Source organism: Dermochelys coriacea, chromosome 4 (assembly GCF_009764565.3).
Source record: "Dermochelys coriacea isolate rDerCor1 chromosome 4, rDerCor1.pri.v4, whole genome shotgun sequence".
Lineage (NCBI taxonomy): Eukaryota > Metazoa > Chordata > Testudines > Dermochelyidae > Dermochelys > Dermochelys coriacea.
In genome coordinates this window covers 54,732,181-54,754,587 of record NC_050071.1, presented here as the reverse complement: position 1 = coordinate 54,754,587, position 22,407 = coordinate 54,732,181, and the positions used below count along the sequence as shown (strand labels likewise).

The 22,407-nt window shown below is 40.2% G+C and overlaps 1 protein-coding gene across 1 annotated transcript in view; it reads left to right on the top strand.

Moving 5' to 3' along the window:
• The window catches only part of INPP4B (inositol polyphosphate-4-phosphatase type II B), a 521,268-nt gene that overhangs the window by 69,759 nt on the left and 429,102 nt on the right, over positions 1-22,407 (top strand). The window contains 1 exon segment of the mRNA XM_043513204.1: positions 14,517-14,581. Coding sequence (XP_043369139.1) covers positions 14,517-14,581 — 65 coding nt within the window.

The window sequence follows — 22,407 nt, the reverse complement described above, 5'->3', positions numbered from 1 at the left end:
TGGAACTCTATAAGATTGGGTCCCTAATCCATGAACTAATGGAACTCATTTAAAACTTTTCTTAAACATACATGAATATATTATCTCATACTATAGAATTAAAATTATAATTTCTATTCCATGGTGAGATATCATTGAGCTATAATATATGTTCATTAAAACTATCTTTAGATAGGTTTTTTCCTCAAAAAGCATTTTATCAAAAAAATGAGATTTAAAAAAAAAGTCATTTTTATTGTCCCTGCTGTCTCCCCTCACCACTGACCCTGTACTATGGAAGATGCGTTCTTCCCTAGCTGACTTAATTTAGTCAACCAGGGCAGAATTTTAAAGGAGTTACTGGGCTATAAGATGTCCCCCTGATTGGTGTCTCCATTCTGAAGTGTGGAGAAGAGGGGAGGGGAAATCATGAAACTAAAAATTATCCCTGCCTGTCACAGTAGAAGAAACAATACAGTAATAGGAAGCGTAATCTTCTATAAGGATTTTTTTTAATTTTTATTTTTTTTAGTGTTACAGCCCTGTCTGAGCTCCCCCCCTGTGGACTGTCACCAGGCTTCTATATTATACCCAAACATTGGATCTCATGTGCTTTTAATCCTACTGGGTCTGAGATGATTCCAGACAGTGTCTTAGTCTGGCCTCTCTGGAATACTCCTGGGGAAGAGACCCTCTGTCTAATACTCCTGTTTTGGGATGTGGGACTCTCTGGGGCAGCTGCCCCAGACCATTGCTGACTTGTATACTTTAAGGTCAGAAGGGGCCATTGTGATAATTTAGTTTGACCTCCTGCACATTGCAGGCGACAGAACCTCAACCACCCACTCCTGTAATAGACTCGTAACCTCTGTCCGAGTTACTGAAGTCCTCAAATCATGATTTAAAGATTTTAAGTTACAGAGAATTCGCTATTTACCTTTGCTGCAGAGGAAGGCAAAAACCCCAGGGTCTCTGTCAGTCTGACCTGAGGGAAAATTCCTTCCTGATACCAAATATGGTGATCAGTTTGACCCTGAGCATTTGGGCAAGACCTGCTGGGCAGATACCTGAGAAAGATTATCTGTAGTATCTCAGGCTCCTCCCCATCTAGTGTCTTATGTCCAGTATTTGGGAATTTTTGCTGCTGGCAGTTGCCAATGGGCCACGTGCAATTGTAGGCAATCTCTTCATACCAGTCCCTCCATAAACTTATCAAGCTCAGTCTTGAAGCCATTTAGTTTTTTTCCCCCACTGCTGCCATTGAAAGGCTGTTCCAGACCTTCATTTCTCGAATGATTAGAAACCTTTGCCTAATTTTGAGCCTAAACTTGTTGATGGCCAGTTTATAGCCATTTGTTCTTGTGTCCACATTGGCGCTTAACTTAAGTAACATCTTCCTTTTCCCGCATGTCTCATCCATAGCTTAAGCACACTTGCTCTCTAGATCTCCACCTGAATGGGCACTCCAGTTTACTCTTTAAATCTTCATGGGCCTTTTGACCATTGAAACAAGGCATGTACAGACTTTGCAAAGGCACTTATCAACCAATCCCACTCTACTGATAGAATAAGCACAAGAGATGCACAGATGTATGGAAAAATAACACATACCTGCGTGCAACGTCACTGTGTTTTGTCACCACTCCTAAGAGCACTTTGGATCCCAGTCAGTGCCTGTTTAAAGGTCCAAGATCCTTCTGTGCCCCTTCTCCTTCTGCTCAGTCTTCTCTTGCCGAAGAGCCTCTTGTTAGTAACAGTTTCTACCACCTTGTCTCTTCCTGTCCTTCCTCTGGGGTTTTTCCGTTCTCCAGTCCTCTATATGTTGGGGCCAACAATATCCTCTGTGATCCTTAGAATGGATAAGAGTTATTAACAAGTCAATAGTCTTTGGCTGCTAGTGCCCGTTGTCCTACTAGGGGAAGGTTATTCAACTGTTGATGGTCTATAATGACTCTCCCGTTCAGGGGCAGACACCCAGGTGCCAGACACTTCTTGTGGTAAAGGAAAGGGATGATACAATCTCAAGTGACAATATACAGTGAAAGACATCAGGCCATGTCTATACTAGTACTGATGTTGGCAAAAACTTATGTTGCTCAGGGGTGTGGAAAAAAATTACCCCTCCCCCCTTATCCCCGAGCAACGTAAATTTTTCCTGCATAAGCTCTTGTGTGCACAGTGCTATGTTGGCGGGAGATGCTGTCCCACCAACATAAGTACTGCTGTTCATTTATGTGGTTTTATTATGTTGATGGGAGAGCTCTCTCCTATTGCTATAAAGCAACCACACAAGTGATCTTACAGCGGCAGAGCTGTGCCACTGTAGGCTTGCTAGTGTAGACATGGCCTCAGTAAAGATATAATCATAAAATCCATGAATTCATAAGTTCATGTAGAGAGGCAAGGTGCGTAAGGTAATATTTTTTTACTGAACCAACTTCTGTTGGTAAGGGAGACAAGTTTTTGAGCCACACAGCGCTCTTCTTCAGGTCTGTGTAAGCTCAAAAGCTTGTCTCTCTAATCAACAGAAGTTGGTCGAATAAAAATATACCCTCACCCATTGTCTCTTTCTAATCTGGGACTGACATGGCTACACAACACTGCATATTAATTCTCACAGAGAAATTCCCAAAACAGTCACAAATGCATCTTTAAAAATGTGCCTGAGAAAGATGAGAGCTGGCTCAAGCTATGTAGAGGTGATTTAAACTGCCACTTCCTCACCTGCTGTGTGATCCCAGTGAGGGTGTTTGGGAAGGACCTGGCCTTGATTTCAGGAGCTGCAAAGCAAACAAGCAGGGAGCTCAGTTATGTGATCTTTTTATGGTTGCAACACAAGATCCTGCTGCAGAGTTTTTATTTTTATTTTTCTCTGGTGTTTAAAAAAAAAAAAAAGTCTGCCCCCAAAATACAGGCCATAACGATTAAAACAAAACCAGCAGCAAATCCTGCTTAGCATACTAAGCCAGTTGGAAAACATTTTAGCATACCAAAACTCCCCTTGTAGGCATATGCTATGTGCCAAGGAAGTTGTGCAGCCCAGAAAGTATCTGAATATTTTCTTCTGGATTGGGCCTATAGATTTCTTCAGCACTTAACTCTGTACTATTGGACTATTTTAGGGGTTATGCCTCCTTCTGTCTATGCTGTGTGACAGTCACCACTGCACAAATCTCTCTGCAGTACCAGTCCTTCAATGTACAACATGTGGACAAACTGCTGCATTTGCACGTTGAAGTCAGTGGGGTTCCATGTGGGCACGGGGAAGAGTTTGTGTGTGTGTGTGTGGGGGGGGAAGTTGTTTTGAGGATTGAAATGTTGAAAACTTTATTTCTGTGACTTTTCCCACCCCTCTTTCTGTTGTGACTCAGTCCCATAACAATTACAATTAAAGTTACATTTTATGCAGATTATACCCAGCATGAATGGCAGGTGTAGCCTCCATCATAGCACGCTTTCCCACTATTTTTTAAAAAGATATGGAATTAAAATAGTTCAAAATATATAATTCAGACTAAATATTTGTTTCTATTTATTAGGACTAAGGCTGTCGATTAATCACAGTTCACTCATGTGATTAGCTCAAAAAAAATAATTGCGATTAAAAAAATTAATCGCGATTAATCATACTGTTAAACAGTAGAATGCCAATTGAAATTTATTAAATATTTTTGGATGTTTTTCTACATTTTCAAATATATTGATTTCTATTACAACAGAGAATACAAAGTGTATAGTGCTCACATTATATTATTATTTTTGATGACAAATATTTGCACTGTAAAAATGATAGATAAAAATAGTGTTTTTCAATTCATGTCATACAAGCACTGTAGTGCAATCTCTTTATTGTGAAAGTGCAATTTACAAATGTAGTTTTTTTTTTTTTTTTGGTTACATGACTGCACTCAAAAACGACACATGTAATACTTTAGAGCCTACAAGTCCACTCAGTCCTACTTCTTATTCAGCTAATCTCTAAGACAAACAAGTTTGTTTACATTTACAGGAGATAATGTTGCTGGCTTCTTATTTACAGTGTCACCTGAAATTGAGAACAGGCATTCACATGGCACTTTTGTAGCCGGCATAACAAGGTATTTACATGCCAGATATGCTAAACATTCATATGCCTCTATGCTTCGGCCACTATTTCAAAGGACATGCTTCCATACTGATGACACTCATTTAAAAAAACAACAATGTGTTAATTAAATTTTGACTGAACTTCTTGGGGCAGAATAGTATGTCTACTGCTCTGTTTTACCTGCATTCTTCCATGTATTTCATGTTATAGCAGTCTTGGATGATGACCCAGCACGTTGTTCATTTTAAAAACACTTTCACTGTAGATTTGACAAAACGCAAAGAAGGTACCAATGTGAGATTTCTAAAGATGGCTACAGCACTCAACCCAAGGTTTAAGAATCTGAAGTGCCTTCCAAAGACTGAGAGGGACGAGATGGGGAACATGCTTTCAGAAGTCTTAAAAGAGCAACACTCTCTGATGCGGAAACTACAGACCTCGAACCACTTACAAAAAAAAAAACAACCTTCTGCTGGTGGCATCCGACTCAGATGATGAAAGTGAACATATTTTGGTCTGCACTGCTTTGGATTATTATCTAGCTAGCAGAACCTGTCGTCAGCATGGACGCATGTCCTCTGGAATGGTGGTTGAAGCATGAAGGGATATGTGAATTTTTAGTGCATCTGACACACAAATGTCTTGTGATGCTGGCTGCTACAGTGCCATGTGAACGAATGCCTGTTCTCACTTTTAGGTGACATTGTAAGCAAGAAGCAGGCGACATTATCTCCTACAAATGTAAACAAACTTGTTTGTCTGAGCAACTGGCTGAACAAGAAGTAGGGCCTAAAGTTTTACATTGTTTTATTTCTTGAATGCTGATTTTTTTGTACGTAATTCTACATTTGTAAGTTCAACTTTCATGATAGAGATTGCACTACAGTACTTCTATGAGGTGAATTGAATAATACTATTTGTTTTGTTTTACAGCACAAATATTTGTAATATTTGTAATAAAAAATAAATATCAAGTGAGCACTATACGCTTTGTATTCTGTGTTGTAATTGAAATAGTATATTTGAAAATGTCGAAAACATCCAAAAATACTTAAATAAATGGTATTCTATTACTGTTTAACAGTGCGATTAATTACGATTAATTTTTTTAATCACCTGATAGCTCTAATTAGGACTTAACATTTTTCTGAAAACACTGCAAGAAGTGCTCAAGAACAATAGCTCAGAAACTTTGACAATTTTCAAAGGGAGTTTCAAAGAGACACTTTTGCACATTAAAAAATGATTTAAATTGCTTACCCTTAGGCTTTGCAGAATTTGATTTTTTTAAAACATAATTTGTTATTCTTAAGCATTTTTTATTTTTATTGATTTAAATTTTCACAGAAGATTGTGGTTTTGAATAAATTTTAAAAATGCTTTTTTTTTTAATTTTGATTTTCACATTTGCAGGAAGTTATGCGAGTCGGACAATTAACAATGGTAGATGTTGAGATTCAAAAAGTTAAAGCTTTATAATTGTTGTTGGGTTTAGTATGTGGATGCAGTGTGGTGTTGATGGGCTGATATATACAGGAAATCAGACTAGATGATCTAGTGGTTCCTTCTGGCATTTAACTCTATGACTCTAAAGGTTAAAATACAAATTTGTCAATGTTACATGTCAAAATATCAAAGCAAATATCCTTAAATCAAACAAATTAATTCTCAAGCAGCATTTTTCTTTCTTTGCCTATCTGTACATTTCAGTTATTAATAATGAAAAATATTTTTTCATCAGTTTGTGTGTATTTGGTTAAATCTGTTTTTACCAATATTTACAAATAAAAACTGAATCCTTCCAAACCTACTGATACTTAGTGTCATGGGGTACCTCCCTCCAACACTCACCATTGTATGCTGCATTGCACCCAGCACCCCTGACTGGTCTATCAGTAAATTATCCAGTAAGGTTGATTCAAAACATGCACCCCCTTCATGGGATCTGATTAAGACTTTCTACAAACTGTAACTCTCTTTTTTTACTTGCCACAGGTCAGCCCTCTCTGGGTCTATATAAAAGTAAGTCTACACTGCACACTTCTTTCAGGAGGTGTAGAGTATGTACACTGCATGCCCCTATAGCATGGCTATAAATAGCAGCATAGATGGTGATATACTACTTAGGTGAATAGATTAAAGACTTGCCTGAATCCTGTGGCTGTGTACCCTACAGGGTCCTCTACTCACTCAAGCTGTGCCTCTCTGTCTACACTAGTATTTTTTGCAGTGTGATGTTTCACAGCTCTCTCCCTGCTGCTAGAGCCTTTCCCTGCCATCACCTTTCCCTGCTGCTAGCATCTTTCATTGTGCTGGAGAAGGCGTCTTTGAGCTGCCAGAGCCTAACAATGGGGAAAAGCTCTGACAATGAGGAAACAGCGGAGAACGACTTGGCAGCTCCCCAGTGCTTTGACTTTCCCCACTGCCTCCCCTCTGCCAAAGCCTTCCACTGACATGTGTAGCCACACAGTATAGTGTGGAGGCAGCCTGCATTTCACTGCAGTGTGTAACTATGCGGACCCTACACACTGACGCAAGTGGTGTGCTGTGTAGATACAGCTTTTGAGTCCTGGTTCAGAAAATGCCACCCTCCTCCCCCCCCGCCCTGAGGTCCTTTCCTGGAGCTGGACTTACGAGTAATGGTCACTTCCTCAAAGCAGGAATCCCAAGCTCTCCTCCTGGGAGCTGGGTTGTAAGTTAGCCACTGTAGGACCTTAGCCAGGCTTCTCCCTCGGCTGGTCCTTTCCCCCACAGTTAATCTTCAGGCTCAGAGGATCCAGCAGGCAGCCACTTTCTGCTGGTGTCTGCCCTGCTCTGTGGGCGGCAGCATTTATGCTGATTGCCCTCTCCCAGCTTATCACCATTTGGTTGGTTAAGAGGGGAGCCTTTCCCTGCCCACTCTGCAAGGCTCCTGTCCCTTACAAGACAAAGTGACAGGATTTCCTCCCAAGCACCACCTAGTCCTGGGACCACTTCCTCTCTCTCATTACCTCCTAGGTCATTGTGTATGTATACTGGACCTTTCAAAATCTTAAAGGGCCGCTCACTTGATGGGGTGGAATGACCACTACGCACCATTACGCTTCAGTGGGTGGACTCCCTGTCACACTTAGTATATTTTGTTGAGTTATAATTCCAATTTGAGAGATGAAAAGATTGTGTATTTTTTTCTACATGAATGTGTACTTGTGTACTCTAGCTCTTCTGTTGCCTTCATTCTATAAGTGAGCATGTCATATGCATGTTACTAGTTACGTTGTTAAAACTGTGTGTGCACAAAGTACTGTATAAAATACATTTTACTTGATCCTGCATTAACTAGTAAAAACAGGGAAAAGCTAAAATTCTTTTTTTCTTTTAATCAGAGTTGACAGTGGTACCTTTTTTCACCTTGGTTTGTCCATCAATCATATCTTTCTTATTTTGAATGACTGTACAATGCATGGAATGCACAAGAAATTCTGTATGAAATCACGATGTATTGCAGCATTTTTTTTAATATTTCAGTTGACCTTGTCTGCTATTTAGATCTTACTTACCTTCAAAAAACTCAATAGCATCATTATTATCTTCCTCCATATCTTGCTCTTCCTTCTCCTCTTCACTGACTATCTAATGAGGTTCAATACCAAAGATCTGGCTTCACTGGCCAAAAGGCCATCAGCTTGTTTTGACAAGGAAGAAAAACTGAAGATCGGCAGACTGGTCAAGGATGGAAAATTAATAGGGATCAATTTGTAGTGAAAATTATTTGTTGCTGAGGCACGTTTTGCTGCTACTGTCCGCTTACAGTGTCAGTAATTACATATTTGTTAATGTTTTCTGTTTTCTTCATTGTTTGTGCTTGAGTGGTGCTAAACACTTTTCTAAATAATTGCTTTTATGCTTTAGCTATGGATTATAGGATCTCACTGGCATATGCAAACAGAGATGAAATTAATAGTCCTCTGGCTGCTAGATTAATGTACATTCAGGAAAGAGTAGTTTATTATCCTCGTTTTATGATTTTTTTAAATAAGTTGGATAGTGAGGTGTCCTCAATATATATTTTACATGGAACACAGTAGAAGGTATTATGCAACCCTTCCTTTCCAACTGTCCAAACAGAAAAATAAAAAAGAAACAAGCTGAAATAACTGTTGGGGACCTTTAAAAATAATCTGACTTGTTTTCAAGTGGATGTTACTCATGATGTGCTTGTATTTCAAGATGTCTGTAAAATGGTGCTGAGAAAAAATAAAGCAAGCTGTTAGATTTATTCAGATTTAGGGGATATGTACTGAGGTACATGCACACTGATGCTATAAATAAAAATACATGCCTTCTTTCACCTAAAATTGTTGTGGCTATGCTCAAATAAATTTGTTAGTCTCTAAGGTGCCACAAGTACTCCTTTTCTTTTTGTGAATAGCGTAGTCATTCCTGTAAAATCCAACATTACTGTATACATGGCTTCCATTCTGTACTATTTGCCCAAGAAATGGAATTTAGGATTGCAATAATCTGTGCAACATGTTGATTTGCATTGTACTGACTGCTAGTCATCAGTCAGTAGTAGGTGTAATTTTTCGATTTCTAGTTTCTCACAAAAAACCCAATCATTTCCTGCTTTATCCAACTTTTATAGCATGGTTCCCACCTCCTGCACAGATTTTTCCTGGCTTTTATGGTAATATATTTAATATGTCGTTCAATTTCCAGTGAGCTTGAATAAATATCTGTTCCCTGGACTGTGTTAGGAAATCACTCCTGGTTAGCTGTAAAATCATCCCTAATATAATAATTCAGCAACAGAGAATAGGCTTTATTTCTACTTGGCCTATAGGATCTCAACTTGTGATTGTTTGAGAGAGCCTATGGGTTAGATTATAGACTTTAAGGCCAGAAGGCAACATCATTGTCATCTAGTCCAACCTCCTGCACATTGAAGAATACAAATACCTCACCCACTGCTCCTGTAATAGACCCATAGCCTCTGATGAGTTACTGAAGTCCTCTAATCATGATTTAAAGACTTCAAGTTACAAAGAATCTGTCATTTGCATTACTTTAAACCTTCAAGTGACCCGTGGCCCATGCTGCAAAGGAAGTAAAAAAACACTCAGGGTCTCTGCCAATGTGACCTGGGGCAAAATTCCTTCCCAATCCCAAATATGGTGATTGGTTGTACCCTGAGCATGTGGGGCAAGACCCACCAGTCAGACATCTGGGAAAGAATTCTCTGTAGTAACTAGAGCAGGGGTGGCAAACTTTTTTTGGCATGAGGGCCATATCGGGTTTCTGAAATTGTATGGAGGGCTGGTTAGGGGAGGCTGTGCCTCCCCAAACAACCAGACATGGCCCAGCCCCTGCCCCCTATCCGATGCCCCCTGATTCTTGCACCCTGACAGCCCCCCTGGACTCCTACCCCATCCACCCCACCCGCTGCCCATCCAACTCTTTCTCTCATTCCTGACTGCCCCACCAGACCCCTGCCCCGTCCAACCACCCCTTCTCCCTGCCCCTAATTGCCTCCCGCCACCCCATCCAACTCTCCTCTCTTTCCTGACTGCTCCCCCGGAACCACTGCTCCCATTCAACAGCCCTCTGGCCCCAACCCCTATCCACACCCCTGCCCCCTTACCACCACATCAAACTGCACTAGCCTCTATCCAACTTCCCCCCACTCCCTAACCCCTTACCGTGCTGCCTGGAGCACCATTGGCTGGTGGTGCTACAGCCACGCTGCCCAGAGCACCAGGACAGGCAGCCGTGCCATCTGGCTGGAGCCAGCTATGCCACTGTGCAGCACAGAGCACGGGGTCAAGTCACGGCTCTGCAGCTGTGCTGCCCGTCAGGAGCTCACTGCCCCGCCGCCAGAGCATTGCGCTGGCAGCGCAGTGAGCTGAGGCTGTGGGGAGGGGGAACAATAGGGGAGGGCCAGGGGCCAGCCACCCGGGCCAGAAGCTCAGGGGCCAGGCAGGAGGCCCGGGATGTGGCCCGCAGGCCATAGTTTGCGCACCTCTGAACTAGAGCTCTCCCCATCTAGTATCCCATAGATTCATAGATACTAAGGTCAGAAGGGACCATTCTGATCATCTAGTCCGACCTCCTGCACAGCGCAGGCCACAGAATCTCACCCACCCCACTCCTATGAAAAACCTCACCCATGTCTGAGCTATTGAAGTCCTTAAATCATGGTTTAAAGACTTCAAGGAGCAGAGAAGCCTCCCTCCAGTCACCCATGCCCCATGCTACAGAGGAAGGCGAAAAACCTCCAGGGCCTCTCCAATCTGCCCTGGAGGAAAATTCCTTCCCGACCCCAAATATGGCAATCAGCTAAACCCTGAGCAATTTGGCAAGATTCACCAGCCAGATACTACAGAAAATTCTTTCCTGGGTAACTCAGATCCCATCCATCTAATATCCCATCTCAGGGGATTAGGCCTATTTACCCTGAATATTTAAAGATCACTTACTTACCAAAATCCCATTATTCCATCATACCATCTCCTCCATAAACTTATCAAGTAGAATCTTAAAACCAGATAGATCATTTGCCCCCACTGCTTCCCTTGGAAGGTTATTCCAAAACTTCACTCCTCTGATGGTTAAAAACCTTCGTCTGATTTCAAGTCTAAACTTCCTGGTGGCCAGTTTATACCCATTTGTTCTTGTATCCCCCTCACTAGCCATTGAGGATATTTGCTGCGAGCAGTCGCAGATTGGCTATGTGCTATTGCAGCCAATCTCATCATACCATCCCCTCCGTAAATGGATCAGGCTCACTCCTTAAGCCAGTTAGGTTTTTTGCCCTCACTGCTCCCTTGGAAGGCTATTCCAGAACTTGACTCCTCTGATGGTTAGAAACCATCTAAATTTCAAACCTAAACTTATTGATGACCAGTTTATAGCCATTTGTTCTTATGTCCACATTGGCACTTAACATATGTAACTCCTCTCCCTCCCTGGTATTTATACTTCTGATGTATTTATAGAGAGCAATCATATCTCCCCTCAGACTTTTTTTGGTTAGGCTAAACAAGCCAAGCTCCTTGAGTCTCCTCTCATACGATGGATTTTGATTCCTTTGATCAGCATAATAGCCCTACTCTGCACCTGTTCCAGACTAAAGATAACTTTCTTAAATGTGGGGGGACCAGAATTGCACACAGTATTCCAGAGGAGGTCTCACTAGTGCCTTGTATGATGGTACTTGTGATGTTGCACTCCATATGATTTTATGAAAATATGCTAATGAGTGTGAATATAATGTAACTGGAATATGCTTCATGAAAAAGGTCTCTTGTAAGATATCATTACAAAGCTTAATATCTACTGAGGGTCGTCATCCATTTGTATAAATGTATCTTTCTTGTATTTGAAACTAGAAATATAACTCTGAGGTCCTATTGTAATTATGCAAAGTGTGGGCCATTTATGGTGGTTTGGAATCTTGATGGCTCCCATTAACCAGGACAATGACTGTAGACAGCGTTGTTTACTTTCAAGCCTTCCTGTGAGTCAAGCCCAGAAGAATGAAGGGTTGGGTCTCACGGGACATGTGACCATGTCACCTGGGACTGGAATCCATCTTAAATCTGGTGCTTTTCCATTTAGAAGGAGGGGTTGGGATTCAGAGAGACAAAAGATTCCCGCCATGTACCAAAACTATATAAAGCGGTGGAACAGAACAAGGAGGCTGCAGTCATGAGAAATCCCCTAGCTATCACCTGAACTGAAACAAGAACTATACTGTGGAAAGGATTGGGCCCAGACTAGAAAGGAGTCTAGTCTGTGAAAGAAGCTTATTGGAACATCTCTGAGGGTGAGATTTACTTGCATTTAGTTTCCCACTGTATTAGGATTAGACTTGCATGTTTTTGTTTCATTTTGCTTGGTAATTTATTTTGTTCTGTCTGTTATTACTTGGAATCACTTAAATCCTACTTTTTATATTTAATAAAATCATTTTTGCTTATTATTGAATCCAGAGTAAGTAAGTAAGTCCTGGGGGAGAAATAGATGTGCATATCTCTCTATCAGTGTTATAGAGGGTGGACAATTTGAGTTTACCCTGTATAAGCTTTATACAGAGTAAAATGGATTTATTTGGGGGTTGGACCTCTTGGGAACTGGGTGCTGGAGACAGGTGCACTTTCTAAGCTGTTTTCAGTTAAGTCTGCAGTTTGTGGGGAACGTGGTTCAGAGCCCTGGGTTGTGTGGGAGCAGACTGGCATGTCTGGCTCAACAAGGCAGGATTCTGAAGTCCCAAGCTGCCCAGGAAAATGGGTTCAGAAGTAGTCTCAGCACATCCAGTAGCAGTCCCAAGGGGGTCTCTGTGACCCAAGCCGTCACAGTACTAACACTTCCCCATCTGTACTGGAAATAGCTAGCCTGATGCATTTTAGGATTGCATAGCCTTTTTGACAGCTGCATCACACTGCTAGTTCGCAGTCATCCTGTGATGAAACAGTACTCCCCAGGTCTTTCTATTCCTTTGTCATTTCCAACTGATATGTCCCCATCTTATAGCAAAAATTCTTTTTGTGGGTACCTAAGTGAATGACCTGGCACTTAGCACTATTAAATTTCACCCCATTTCTACTACTCCAATTTACAAGGTCATCCAGATCTTCTTGTATGATATTCTGGTCCTCTTCCGTATTGGCAATACCTCCCAAGTTTGTGTCACCCACAGATTTTATTAGTGCACACCTATTTTTTGTGCCAAGGTCCTGAATAAAAATCTTAAATCAGATTGGTCCCAAGACTGATCCCTGAGGAACTCTATTAGTAACTTCCCTCCAGTTCACCTTTCAGTGTAACCCATTGTAGTCTCCCCTTTAATCAGTTCTTCGTGCACCTTTCAATTCTCATACTAATCCCCATCTTTGATTGTCTGGTCTTGCTCCCTGAATAGTTGGGTAAGCTCACTGGGTCAAATTAATCTTTAAAAGTGTTCCAGACACTTACTAGCCAGGGAGCTGAATCTAATTGCCATAGTTTGAGGAATGGGGCTCCCCAACAAGCTTTCTGGGTATTGTGTGCTGGTGAGAAATAATATAGCGTCTATCTCCAGCTCTTGGAGGGTGCTAGGATTTTTACCAGAGTGCTGTCCCTGAATTCTGCTCATAGGTATTATCTGTTGTATCAGACCCTGGCTAGTGGATAGTTGATACATTTGCAGGAACCCTATTCCATCCCATACTGGCTACTGGTAGGAAGAAGATGGTCTCCTCTTCTCTTTTGCCCTCAGTTCCAGAACCTCCTGCTGCAAGTTGGAGAAAGGGTGTCTAACATTTTTCTACCCATCCCCTTCCTGAAGTGGGATTTTTTTTGTATTTTTGGGGGTTTTTTTTAAGGTTCTTTCTCCCCATGAATAACTCCAGTGACTTGGCAGTTGCTGCTGAAAACTTTTTCCTAGCAGCAGAAGCAATAAAAATGGATATGGTTCTTGTCTGCTTCACTGATGCCCACTGGGTTCTGAAGAGTTGTACTTAAACTGACCAGAAATCCTGTTCGTTCTCTCAAAAGCTGTCTGAGGATAGTGGAACCACTGCGATTGGGTCACATTCTTTTCTTTATAGGTTCTTATACTTCCGTAGAGTATCCTCACATCCATACATACTAGAAATTTAATGCTTTAAGGGAAAACGGTGTGCTGAAATCAAACCTCTAGGTCCCATTGCTTGCAAGGGCAAGCTTCTCGTTTTCTAGTGGTGCATTACCAAGTGGATTTTTCAAGACTTGCCTGTGTAGCTTCATTGACATCAATGATGTTAACACCAAGAGCAAAGAAATGGATATATTAAATTGGATGAGTGATCTATCTTGTCAATATCCTGACAGTGGTCAATACCAGATGCTTCAGGAAAGGTGGAAGAATTCCATAGTGGGCAGCTAGGGAAGAATCTGCCCATAGGAAGTGTTTCTTCATACCGTGCAGCAATTAGAGCATGGCTTATGCCCTTCCAAACTTTTTTTTTTTAAATATTCTGTAGTGTTGCTGTGGATATTCCCATTTCTCATAAAAATGTGGATGCAGTTGATCTAAATAGCCCACTTTTCTATTTTATAATCATTATTCCATTGAAGGAAGGTGATCTAATATATCAGTATCTAATGTCATCTGTAATTTTAGCTTCTGAGTAGTTTAGTTGCAAGCTGTTCAATGCTAAAGTCTCAGTCTCTGCTCTTGTGTGAGAAAAGGGAGAGAAGCAAAGAAAACACTGTTGAGTATATGCTGCAGTCACCAATTCGCTCAGCAGCAGGGTAGAAGAAACCTTCTGGGAAGTTATCTGGCATTTAACAGCATGTTGTACATAGGAGCTGCTGAGTAAAGCTAATTTTTGTTTGTTTGTTAATGATTTTCTTCTGACCTTTATTACCAATGCATATTCTTTAAGAAGCATTTAATGTGTGGAGACAAAAGGTTGTTTTTATTAATCTTTTACTTCTTTGCATATAGAACCAAGAGAGAGATGGTGTCGGCTGAAAGGAAATCTACTATTTCTAATGAAAAATAAGACCAAGGTAATTCATTTTCATACTGATTTTCCTCACATTTTATTCTAATCTTCCTGAATTTGACTAATCCTTTTTACATGATAGTTATTGGCATTGTGTTTTTAGGGATAGGAAGATTTGACTATTATTAGAGCAATTTTAAAAACAACAACTCAGTGACAGTGTAAGGTATTCTCCAGTGAGATCAACAGTATTTTAGTTGCATCACAAATGATTTAAGGCCTCATTCTGCATTTGCTGTATACTGGTGTAAATCCAGAGTAACTCCATTGACTTCACTGGTGTAAATGGAAGTAGAATTTCACCCTTAAATGCAATACACAGGTAATGCACAAAATATGATTTCAGCCCTTTATAACAATCATTAGTGCTTGTTTGTAGCTGAACTTGCTATGAAGTTAAGGGTTATTTTCTCACTTCTGTGTGCACAAACAGTTACTTTTAATGTAAAGGACAGTTATATTCCCAGAATGAAGGACTCCCTAAATTAGGGTCTTGACCCTGCCAGGTAATAAGCATCTCAGAAGCACTGAATGCCCTCACTTCTGAATGACTTTGAGAGTTGAGAGTGCTTGGTATCTGGAATGAACAGGCAATAAGTGTGGAGTGGCTCCTTTCCTTGCCTATTATATACATGGTTTTGTAGCTGGCTGAAAACTTTCATGCAATCCTAAAGAACTGAGGCAATGAAAATGAAACTTGACATCACCTGTCATTAATTATAGGTATTTTATATTCTGTTCCTGGAATATCTTGGTACTGTATGGGCCACCGCCTGCATAGAAATGATAGTGATGTTTGATAGATTGTGTATTCTGTTTGAAAGATTTTCAGCATGATGTAGCAGCTTACATTAGTGTAGTAATGTGCCAATATAGTATACTTGTGAAGCAGTACACAAGAGCATGAATATGATAGATTTCTGTGTTTGTGCATACAGACAAGGTGATGTAGCATGGCATAAAGGTTTTATTGGTGTGAGTTTTTCGTGTGACCACTCTACTTCTGATCAGTAAAATCAGCATAGATTTTGCCTAGCGTGGCAGGTTTTGAATTTAATGGATAGATGTCAATTGCAGCTGACACACTGAAACTCGAGTGTGGGGCATGGGAATACTGATTGGTAACCATGGGCGGGAGTGCAGCCTCTTCCTTTTGCATCTGCAGGAATCAGGTGTCACTGGTCCTGCTGTAGGTTAGTGAACCCTCTGCAGCACTTCTATCATGGGTCCCTCCCTCACTCCTGTGACAGCTGGGCTGCAGAGGGCTCCCTACACTGCTGCAGGGCCGGTGACACCTAACCCCTGCAGGCGAAAGAGAAGTTTATGGTCCTGGTGAGGCAGAGCAGAGATTCTCAGCCAAGACTGCAAGGAGGACGGAAACCACCTTTCTGCTGAATGGCTCCTCCCTGGGCAGGGATCGGTGCTAGACCTGACATTATTCAACCCTTTTTCACCAGTGATCTGGAAGTAAATATAAAATCATTGGTGATTTAAAATTAGCTTTTTGTGGATAACTCAAAGGTTGGAAGAATGGCAAAGAATGATGATGGGGCCCATTCAAACAAAATGCATTTAATACAGCTAAATGCAAAGTCCCACATCAGGGAATGCAGGCCCTACAGAATGGGGACTGTATTCTGGAAAGAATACCGAATGAGGTGACTTGATTACGTTGTATAAGTACCTTAAAGGGGAGAAAATACCAAGGTAGTTACAGGGCTCTTTAGTCTAGCAGCTAAAGGCAGAGCAAGAACCAATGGTTGGAAGCTGAAGCCAGACAAATTCAAATTTGAAATATAGCACACAGATTTTAAATTAGCAAACTAGCAAGGGAAGTGGTGGATTCTCCATCTCTCCAGATCAAGACAGGATGCCTGTGTGGAAGATATGCTTTTAAGCAAACACAATTATTGGGCTCCATACAGGAGCAACTGGGTAAAATTGAATGCCCTGTGTCATTTAATGGCCTGAGATCAGACTAGATGGGCTAATGGCCCTTTCTAGCCTTAAACTCTTTGAATCTATGAAACAAGGATTTTTAGAGGCCTGTAAATTGGCCAGATTTGGGTGGACTTTCACAGGGACAGGCAACTCTAACCCCAGGGTGGCATCTTGCAAAATTTCAAGCCCCTGATCCAAAGCTTGGAATTGCTAGAGCTTCTTAGTGAAATGATTGTTGCCAACATTAAAAAGATTCTTACAATGTATTTTTCCCTAACCTTGTTTTTAGAAAAGGCGGAACTTTTTTTCTTAAATGTGAGGGGAAAAAAAAATCATCAACTTGAGGCAGATACTTGGCATGTTTCAGAGTAGCAGCCGTGTCAGTCTGTATTCACAAAAAAGAAAAGGAGTACTTGTGGCACCTTAGAGACTAACAAATTTATTTGAGCATAAGCTTTCGTGAGCTACAGCTCACTTCATCGGATGCATGTGGTGGAAAAAACAGAGGGGAGATTGATATCCACACACAGAGAACATGAAACAATGGGTTTTATCATACACACTGTAAGGAGAGTGATCACTTAAGATGAGCTATTACCAGCAGGAAGGAGGGGGGGAAGGAGGAAAACCTTGTGTGGTGATAATCAAGGTGGGCCATTTCCAGCAGTTAACAAGAACGTCTGAGGAACAGTGGGGGGGTGGGAGGGGGGGAGAAATAACATGGGGAAATAGTTTTACTTTATGTAATGACTCGTCCACTCCCAGTCTCTATTCAAGCCTAAGTTAATTGTATCCAGTTTGCAAATTAATTCCAATTCAGTGGTCTCTCGTTGGAGTCTGTTTTTGAAGTTTTTTTGTTGAAGGATAGCCACTCTCAGGTCTGTAATCGTGTGACCAGAGAAATTGAAGTGTTCTCTGTCTGGTTTTTGAATGTTATAATTCTTGACGTCTGATTTGTGTCCATTCATTCTTTTACGTAGAGACTGTCCAGTTTGGCCAATGTACATGGCAGAGGGGCATTGCTGGCACATGATGGCATATATCACATTGGTAGATGCGCAGGTGAACGAGCCTCTGATAGTGTGGCTGATGTGATTAGGCCCTATGATGGTGTCCCCTGAATAGATATGTGGACAGAGTTGGCAACGGGCTTGTTGCAAGGATAGGTTCCTGGGTTAGTGGTTCTGTTGTGTGGTGTGTGGTTGCTGGTGAGTAGTTGCTTCAGGTTGAGGGGGCTGTCTGTAAGCAAGGACTGGCCTGTCTCCCAAGATAATGGCAAAGTTGGGGAATGTTATGAGCAACTGAAAACTGGGTCTTCTAATGGTAGGTGTTAAGTAAGTTTAACTATGGGCATTGCTGTCAGTTTCCTCTCTAATTCCTATCTTTAAAAAAAAATTAGTATGGAGTGTGTGAGAGAGTTGTACCTAATCTATGCTGATGAACCCACATTCCACTTCTGTGATGTCTCTTGATCTGACTTACCTTCTGTGGCTCACTATGCAGGGGAGTAGCTTCAATGAGCCTCAGGAGGTTTGTCAGCTTGAGCCTCCTGCTGGTGAACCTATCACTGCCAGTCGTCTTTCTGAGGAGGAGAAAACAGATGGGATTTTCAATAGTGCCTAAATGAGTTAGAAGCACAAATGCTGTTGAAAGTCAATGGCACATGTGCTCCTAATTCTCATAGGCATTTTTGAAAATCCCACCGATAATGTGAATCTTTTACACCCTAGGAAATCCTGTCTTCATAATTCTGGTGTGAGCCAGGGAAACATTTACCACTGGGTAATACCCTTTAATGCTATTGGGAATAGGTAAGTATCCTTTTTATTGATGTAAGAATAGAGCTTTGAGTTATAGCTTGCAGTCTATTTGGGAACATAGCATTGTCTTTGTTTTGTCTGATCGCAGACCTTAATGGGGCCAATCTCCCTTGTTTTTTGTTACCCTTTCTTTTCCTTAATCATTCCATTTCTTTTCTTCCAGAAATCACAGTGCACCATTTCCTCATTTAAACTGATTTCTCTGCTTTAAAACCTCTCTCTCGTCTTTTCCTCAAAGTCATTTTTGTCACACCCTGCTGATTTTTCTTCACTTTCTTTCTCACACCTGCATCCAAAAATTACTGTTGGTTATCCATGTATGATTCTGGAATAATTCCATTGAAGTAAAGTCACCTAAGCCTGTGCCACATGTTTGAAATGGTAATACCAATACTTGGCCAGATTTGTAAATTTCTAAGCACTCCTTTGATGAAAGACTATGTATAAGTTCTAAGTACAATTATGTTTTTGCTGTACAGTAATGGCTCCAAGGACCCTATTGTGCTGTACTGAGTAAATGTGTATTTTGACATGCGTATTTATTTTAAAATGTGTGTTTAGGCATTTATTTAAAAGTGGATTTGTGATTGATGGTCTGTAATGACTTTTTAGAAGTCATTAGTGTCTATTGTGTAAATCCTTCTTATTTTGGAATTTAACGATTCAACAGAAAGAACCATTACGGTATATTAGGTAAATTTGTCCACGTTCATGCACAGTAAATTTATGTTGCTTAGATGTTTCAGGTGTGTGTGCGTGCATGCGCATGTGCATGCTCTTAGGAGCAGTGTTAGCCAATGTTTACACCTTCTTATATTATATTCTTATGTTTTAAAAAGTTACAGTATGCCAAAAGAAATTAAGTTACATGGACTGCTGTTCTCAGTTTTTAAATCCAAGCTATTTTCAGTGCTAAAAGTATTGACAAGTTCAGGTTGCAATGAATTTATGTGGTGGTTTCCTAATGCTCTGAAAACAAGGGATTTATACTGAAACAATGACAGACTAAACTGTACTAGGGTGAATGAGAATGCTATGATGCACCTAATGCCTGGGAGTGTTAAGTAAAAGGGGTGAATGTATTGTTTTGAGACTGGGTCTGTGATGAATTACCTTTCTTAAACTGAATGTGTAGCTGAGTATAGGAGGGTTTGTAGACAGGATAAATGAGCAAGTCTAAATGCTCATGCTGTCAATAATCCCAAGACTTCTTGCAATCTTTGTAAAAGCTTAACATAAATTACATTGTTATAGTATTTATCACAAGTCTAATGTGTTACTGACAGTTGACAGAAAAGCATCAAAGTAAAATTGCAGATTGACTCATAAATCAATGACCACAGCCTTGGTGAAAGGTTGAAATAATAGAATGATGACATATTTCTTATGATTCTGATGTGACTTGCATATCTAATACAACTGTGAAAATGTTATTCAGGTTTTCATGGCGTGGTGGGTGCGTGTTCTGAAATGGGAGACTGTCAATGAATCCTGTATGCATTCAAGCCAAAAATAAACATGCCTTTCAGCATTTCAACACATTTTATTTTCATATGCAATTTATTATTTAGTTTCAAAATTTTTAATATGGTTATTTAGTGACATTTTATTATTCATATTAAGGTGATGAAGCTTTTCTTTTCTGAATTGTGAAAGGTCTTTATATTGTAAGCCAATGAACTCTATTGGGGATCATTTAGAAGTAAAAGCTTCTCTTTTGGCTAAGGATGTAGTTTTTTTTGTAAATTATTTTTCAGCCGTGATTTCAGTTTCTGGGGGCATGCTCAGTGTCTGCCTAAGTGCTTGGGCCTGAGCAGTTCTGACCACACTAAGTGACCACACTAAGGCCCCAATCTGGCTATCATTTATGCAAATACTTAACTTTACACGTTTGAATTGCCCCTTTGAAGTTGGAATTAGTAACATGCATAAAGTTAAGCACATAGATAAGAACTTGCAGGATAAAATGATGGCATGTGTCAGACCATGTCTAGTAAAGAATTGGTTATGCATTGGCATAAAATAGAAGAACAAATAATTTCTGCTAAAAGAAGGGATGTTAATGCCTACTGAGGCTTTCTGGCCCTGGTTTATCAAGGTATTTAAGCACACGCTTAACTTTAAGCATGTGAGTTGTCCCATTCAGCACAATGAGACTACTTGCATATTGAATGTTAAGCATGTGCTTAAGTACTTTACCGAATCAGGCCTCCATTTTTAAACCAGGTATTGTGTGTTATGTTGTTCCTCAATCAGCTCCAGAATGTTTCTCTTCTCCTTTTGTATATCTTCTTTCAGATAGTTGTTTGGTTTATTTAAAAAACCAAAAACAACAAAGACCATCAACACAACAACAAAAAAACCCTTCCTCTGACTGTTGTATATGACTGTTTGTTTCCAACAATTATTTCTGTAATTTAAATGTTTTTCTTCAGGGGAAAATACAATTTGAAATAACTTGAAATCTTGAAAATGAAAAAGTGATTTTTGGGAAATACTTGTAGTCTTAGAACATTACACATTATTAATAAAATATTAACATGTGTGACTCACATGTGAGTCAGAAGTGCTGAAATATGAGAGATAAAATAAGATGTCAGTTAAAAAAAACCCCAGTCGTATTTGATTTGAAATACAACCACAGAAATCTTCATTATTCTAGAAAATTTGAAAAATTATGCTGTAAACTTCAGAAGCACAGGAGTGGGCATTCCACAATATAAAATGCTCTTGCACAGAGGAGCCTGCACTGGATATACAACATTTACAAAGTTTGTTAGGCTGCCATGTGTTCTTGAATCAAATTGGAGAAATTCATTACAAAAGTTTTTCACATCAACAGTTATTCTTGTCATCAGTGAGAGAGTGTTAATACAAATTCCGTAGTTCTGCACTGTGAGGTTGTTCACCGAAGAGAGACAGATACAGCAGTTGGTAAAGCTTTTCAGAAAGTTCTGGGAAAGTAGAAGTTAGAATAAAAGGGAGAGAGGCAATACTGTTGCAACATTATAAAAAAACCTCTAATCCCACCAATGTTTATAGCCTCAGCTGTTTTGCCCACTTCTTGTAACTTTGCATTCATGATTACCATGCTTTATTTAGCTAGCTTTTGGCATTAGACATTATTACTACTAGCCAGCATGTAGGTAGCCTGCTCAGTTGCCAGTTAATACAAGATGTTAGTAGATGTAGCTCAGGTTTTTACATATTGAAATATCTAATTGACTATAGCCGATGAGTGTATACGTGTGTCAGGAAATGTACTGTCACATCACTGACTTTTTCCAGTAGAATATTGAGACTGTAACTGTTCTGCTAAAGCTATTTGAAGAATTAAGAGAAATTGATGCACACCAAGCCTGTTTCTCCATTGCTCTATCAGCTATATGGATGAAAATAACAACACTAAACTCCTGTTGGTTCTTGGTGATACTCAATCAGATGAAGATTAGGCAAATGCTTGTATGATGGTCTCATGCTAAGTGCTCTATCCTTTTTAGCTCGTATGCTAGTTGTTGTGATGCCAAAGTTGCCACTCAAAGCACTACTGAACAATTCCTAAATAAAACCAATACAGTGTCTGTAGAACAAAATAAAAACAGAAAATAAAGAATAAGCTGTCAAACTGCCCACCAAGAAATAATTCAGGAAGCATGAAATACTTTTTAACCGTTGGGACATGACATGAAAAAATTGCAGTACTCAGTTTCCTCAATGTTGAAAATGAGCTGTCATTCAATCAGAACCGTATACTTCTGTAGCCCTATAGAACATTGCCTGTTCAGTGCTATCAGGATTCTAAATCTTGCTGGTATGGCAAGGCCACTCCAAACATTCACTCCTGAGAAGCTGTGCAGCACTGCTAAAGTGTCTATGCTGATTGTTATTGCAGACTCCCTTGTAATTTTTTATAACCAATAAGTTTTGAGAATAATTTGTGCCTATATTTGCTGCAGAGTGAAAGGTTTCAACTCTACCTCTCCAACTTAATTGAATCCCGTGCTCTCAATCTCAGCTGTGTTTTGCCATCTGTGACTCCTGCCTCTCCTTTTCCTCCACTTCTTTCTCT